Source organism: Macrosteles quadrilineatus, unplaced genomic scaffold (assembly GCF_028750875.1).
Source record: "Macrosteles quadrilineatus isolate MER2022 unplaced genomic scaffold, UCM_ALF_1.0 Scaffold_2__2_contigs__length_208266976, whole genome shotgun sequence".
Classification (NCBI taxonomy): domain Eukaryota; kingdom Metazoa; phylum Arthropoda; class Insecta; order Hemiptera; family Cicadellidae; genus Macrosteles; species Macrosteles quadrilineatus.
In genome coordinates this window covers 52307575-52313574 of record NW_026542595.1, presented here as the reverse complement: position 1 = coordinate 52313574, position 6000 = coordinate 52307575, and the positions used below count along the sequence as shown (strand labels likewise).

Genomic DNA, 6000 nt, shown 5'->3' with positions numbered 1-6000 from the left:
TTAATACAACTTCCTACACTTTTTATCATGGTCACTGAGTCGGAATAGTATATTTCGTACCTAGGGCCGAAAATGAGGTTTTGCCGGCTCGAGATAGTTTTTAAGTTCGAGACGAAGTCGAGAACTTAAATCGATCGAGAGCTGCAAAACCATTTCTGCCCGTGGTACGAACGCTATTTTTCACTACACTATACCCTATTACCACTATTCACCACTATAATAATGCACACTGATAGTCAACACAACTACAACATTAAGGTTATGTAAAGAAATAATTTGAGGAATCAGCAAAAATAAAAATAAATAGTTGCTAGGCAACGGCGATAATAACACAATTCTATTGCAATGCTATGGATTTTGATTGTGTATTTAAAATGCATTCATGTTTTAAGTAAGTAAGCGGACAGCTGATTTTGCGGCCCCGGCCTGTAAAAACCTGCTCGGTCCCCAAATTTCGATGACAGCTGGCATGGCCAGCAAAACGTAACTTTCAGCCACCAATTAACGTATGTAATACAGCCAAAAACATCATAGTGTGGTGAAAATTACATTCTGAGTTCATTATTTTGACTGTACAGTACCTTGTTTTAGTCATCCTTATAGTAGCTATAAATGTTTATAAACCTCTTTTTTATAAACCTGTATGTCGGGTATTTTGCTCGAGGTAGGCTAAGGTTGCTTCGCGGTCGCAACGGTAGGCCTACTTGGAACAGCACGTTTCTTACAGTCATTAAAGCGTGTTGTAATTGTAGAGCAATTGATAGAGCAGATTAGTTCCCGGTAAGGCCAACAGTGCTCAGGTAGGGATATTTAGTAGACACTTGTCGCAATTGGCACTCCTGACAATGCAACTAAATGTTGCATTATGTCGAGAAAACAGAGGTGAGACGGCCAACTCTGATATCCATGAAATAGAACATTATTTTATCGTCTACGTTTTTATGTTTAATTTCTGATTTCTGTTGGTTTTGACTTCAAGTGGTAGCCAAAATAAAAGTCCTGTGGTATTTAGATTTGGATACCTGCTTACAATTTTCCATCTTGGGGCCCTCCCAATTTGTATATTTTCATCGGATCGTTTTCCGTGGTCTACTTGAAACCACGTCTCTCTGCAAAACATAATTAACAACTATCAACAGCTTCAACTGATTTATTACAATTACATTTTTGATACATGACGAATCAAAAAGTTTCAAATATACTGCTGTTTTTTAAGATATGTATTTTTTTTAAATGTAAAGACTTCAATTAATTTACTACTTAAGCTCTATTTTTAATATACAGTATAGGGATCTAAATTAAAAGAATAATAATCCCAACGTCAGTGACAGATTTAATACTTTGTAAAATAATAAAAAAAAATAATACAGACGCGTCGATATATGTATTTGTTAACCTATAATAGTCTAGTATTTTTAGAAAAAACAAAGTGCATAAAACCATTAAATTCTGTTATAGCTTAAATCCTCTTTCAATGAAGGAAAGGTGAGGGGAAATTAAAGTTCTTTAGGCTTTGAACAAAATTTTATTAAAGATTGTTATATTTGGTACATTTACAAATAATCAACATGTACTTACAAAACAGTTTAGTCCCATTTTCATAATTTGCTTTGGCATGAGCAAAATGTACATTTTTATTAAATTAAATATTGGTATTTACATTATCTACACTTTTTTATTTTAAATACTAGCAGGTCACATAAATAGATGCAAACCAGGAAAGGACAGTTGTAGAAGAGTTTGTCTTATATTATGACAGAAGAGTGAAGATATAAAATTACTGTGTGTAGACTAATATAAATAATATCAGCATTGTACATGTTATTAAATTTACGGAAAGTAAATAAAAGATGCATCTAATAACACTTAAAACATATATTTATACGCTTATTCTGTTAAATCACAAGACGGTGAATATACATAAAAGATGGTAAGTGGTGATCGATTTCGATTAAACACATTAATCATCTTCAGACCCAATAGGCGAATGACATGGATACATTCACCTATTGGGTCTGATGATGATTGGAGTGTCCAATCGAAATCGATCACCACGTACCATCTTTTATGTAATTTTACCGTGTTGTGTATTAACAGTATAATCGTAAATATCTGTTTTAAGGTTTATTAGACGTATATTTTATTTACTTTAAAAAACATTTAGTTTGATAAATGTTTTTAATCAACGTATCTTAACATTTCTCTTAGGTCATACTACCTCTCGTTTGACTCTATTTTTTTCTGATTCTTTTGTTTGGATTTTAAACTTTTTCTTATAAGTCTAAGGTAAAAGTACTGTACAAAATTGAGGACAATTTTGATCTCCACATACGCTGTTAACTAAGAAATTGTATGCCATTCTTTTAAGAACGAAGCACGGGCTTATAATATAAATTGTGTTGTGGATACGCCAGGTTTATTAACTTGATTTTATAATCCAATTTTCGTGTCCTTTTATTCATTTTGCGAATCCAATACATGTTTGATTAATTCGACAGGAGATTTGCTAGAAATTTATTTGAAAATACCGAACTTCAAGTGTAATTTGTGTCTATGTGACTTCAAAAATATTGGATTATTACTGTCGATGGGCTTTAAATCAGTTCGCTGAGAGTATGAACACACATTAATAAATTACTAGAAATAAACTCAACCTAAGATTTGAACTGGTCATGGAAAGCTAGTTATTGTACAATGACTACAGTATGTACAGGGTGTGAAGGCCATCGTCATACAAGGGTGTCCAGGGGATGGTAGGTACACTCTTCGCTGCTGCTGTGTAGAGAGCTGAGGCCAGAGTCATGGTCTCCCTTGCTACGTCCCTCGGCCACCCTCGTCAGTCGCTCCGTCTCTCCGTCCGTCACCTCCAGGTCCAGCTGCAGTCGCCTCAGGTACCGTCTCCGACAGTCCAACGCCGTGTCCGTCTCAGTCAACGTACACGTCGTCCTCTCCAACTCCTTGGCGTTCCTCTCAGTCTCTTCTCGCAATCTGTCCAACTCACCCCTCAGTTCGCTCAGTTCGTCACTTCTCTTAATAGCTACGGTTAACCTTAACACGGATTCTTCCTCCTTTTCTAACTTTTTATTGACCCTCACGATTTTCTCCCACAGCTCAATCCGTTTTTGCAGGTCGTGAATTTCTGCCTCCAGGTCCTCCTCTATGGTCGGGTCGTCGTCTTCTTCTTTGGTGTCTTCTCCCGTAGGCGTGCTCGTGTTCTCGCTGCTGGGCTGTTCGGTTACGACGCCGCTGTCATTCTCTTTCTCCTCCTCTTCTCCACAAGCGTCGCCCAGGTAAGTCTCCAGCAGGTAGTTGGAACCCAGCAGCTTCGTCCTCGTCCTGTGTTTTTGTTCCTCGAGGTTGTCTATCTGGTCGTCCCTGTCGTGTAACCTCTTCAGTTGGTTCTGGATCGTCTCCCCCTGTACCAAGATTAACTTCAAAAGTCTCTCGATGTTCTGTGACTTGGAAATTTGTGCCAACCTCCGTGGATGCACGGTCTGTGATAGGTGCTGTTTCTGGCGGTAGTGCTTCCTCCGCCTACTGACGCTGGCCGGGCTGCCTCTGCCGCTGTCATCGTCGGCCACTCTTCGCAGCGACAGTCGGACATCGCGCTGCTCCTCGCCCCACGCCGCCCACAGCTTCAGCAGCCTCGTGTCATTGTTTAGAGGACGCTCGACCTTCCTCCATCGCTCCACTAACACGTAGCCCTCGTCTGGACGACCCAGAAGCGCCGTGATGACATCAGACACTGTAGTCTTGCGGTCCACGCCGCGTACCCATAGCTGCTGTCCTGACACCCACACCGGCACCTCGCCCGTCCCGGTCATGCCCTGTAACATATACCACACACATTACATACATAATTTAATATGAAAAAACTAAAAATAAGTTATCCATTTTATAATTGACATTACCAATTTACAAAATTCAACAAATTATTTTGCACATAATCAACAAATTCAAGTTTTATTTCTTAGGAGATTATCTCCGTTAAATACATCAATATAAGGAGTCCATTATGAGTATTGAGACATCTCCATTCCTCAACCACGTGCAATATATTATTTTCAATAGGCGAGTAAACCCTCTCGCTCCATATACTAAAACTGCTGCAGACTGACTTTTGCTGGTTACTATTGATATCAAAGGGGTTGGCAATATTTTTGTAGGTGAAGCATAGTAAAATTAGCTTAACATAAGCTTTGTAATTGGGAGGAAATGTTGATAACTTTAATTTTTCAAAGTGTGAGAAAAATATTAAACTGTCACGCAGCATAAGCTTTCAAAATTATATGTAAGAATAATTGCATGGTCAAAACATAATTTAATGTATATGTTCATCCTTAACTTAAACGCTTTGGCTACTTGTGCGGCTACCGGATACCCATTGGGTATACAACACAGAGTCATGACGTCATTGTATGTCACTCACTGTCCCCTCCCTTCACACAATCGCACATGGCCATATAGGAAAATACATCTCAAATCTCTATTTCAATCTGTAACAGTCACACTATCTATATACAGGGTGATCAACTCAAGGAGGCCACCATTGGGATATCGGAAACGGTAAGAATTAGAGAAAACTTTAAATGGGGGACATTCCTTTATTTTTTGTGGCAGTTAAAAATATGATTTTATTTTTTCGAAATTCAGCCGCCATTTTCCAAAATGGCGGCCAACTTTGAAATTTCTTATGGAAGACCCTATATTTTATCATGTTTTCGGATAGAACAGGCAATTTAAAAACTTTTTTATTCTTGACATTTTTTCGATAAACCCACTCGTTTAGGAGTTACAGCCTATGGAAAAATGACTTCCGGTGTACATTTTACATCATGTAGCTCCTAAACAAGTAGGTTTATAGCGAAAATGCGAAGAGTAAATTAGTCAAAGAAGTCTTAATATTGCATCCACATACCAAAAAGACCATAAAATACACATTTTTCCACTTTTCAAGTTTGCCGCCATTTTGGAAAATGGCCGCCATTTTGGAAATAATAGAATTAATAGTTTTAACGAATTTTATGGTCTTTTTGGTATGTGGATGCAATATTAAGACTTCTTTGACTAATTTACTCTTCGCATTTTCGCTATAAACCTACTTGTTTAGGAGCTACATGATGTAAAATGTACACCGGAAGTCATTTTTCCATAGGCTGTAACTCCTAAACGAGTGGGTTTATCGAAAAAATGTCAAGAATAAAAAAGTTTTTAAATTGCCTGTTCTATCCGAAAACATGATAAAATATAGGGTCTTCCATAAGAAATTTCAAAGTTGGCCGCCATTTTGGAAAATGGCGGCTGAATTTCGAAAAAATAAAATCATATTTTTAACTGCCACAAAAAATAAAGGAATGTCCCCCATTTAAAGTTTTCTCTAATTCTTACCGTTTCCGATATCCCAATGGTGGCCTCCTTGAGTTGATCACCCTGTATATATATATATATATATACTTATTTAATACGCAAGAAGGTTTTTTGTGACAATTACTCCTCCGAAACTACTGAACCGATTGACATGTTTTTGGTGTCGTTGGAAAGAGCGTAAAGTGAAGTTGTGCAGGAAACTTTCTTTTTAGGGAAATAATTAGAGAGTGAGGCCCTGGGGCCCTTTAAAGTTCTTTCAGATGTTGTCAGAAATTAATCATTGAAAGAGCCGATTTGCAAACTATGGTAACATAGGAAAGTCATAGAACACCAACAAGGAGAAGAAATAGAAATCATGTTTTTTTAGAATTTATAATCGTTATTATGGACAGCCTAATGCGGCTATGAGTAAGGCCATTTGTAGAAAACACTAAATAATTTATAAATAAAAATACTTTTTAAAAATGCCACGTTTTTAAACGCACTAAAAAGTATAAAATAATTTATAGAATGTTGAGAGAATAAATACTTGTAAGATTTAAAACGAAAAACGTGGGGCTTTTAACCCTGTGAAATTATGGCAAACCTATTTTAACAAAGTTAATTTCAATACAAATTATATTTAAAATCTGA

The 6000-nt window shown here is 37.0% G+C and overlaps 1 protein-coding gene across 1 annotated transcript in view; it reads right to left on the bottom strand.

Annotated features, from left to right (window-relative positions):
- Positions 1-1517: 1517 nt before the first annotated feature.
- Positions 1518-6000, bottom strand: part of LOC128986508 (ras association domain-containing protein 10-like) — a 76168-nt gene continuing 71685 nt past the window's right edge. Inside the window, exon 2 of the mRNA XM_054406912.1 lies at positions 1518-3827. Coding sequence (XP_054262887.1) covers positions 2730-3824 — 1095 coding nt within the window. The 5' untranslated portion in view covers positions 3825-3827 and the 3' untranslated portion in view covers positions 1518-2729. The remainder of the gene's footprint in view (positions 3828-6000) is intronic.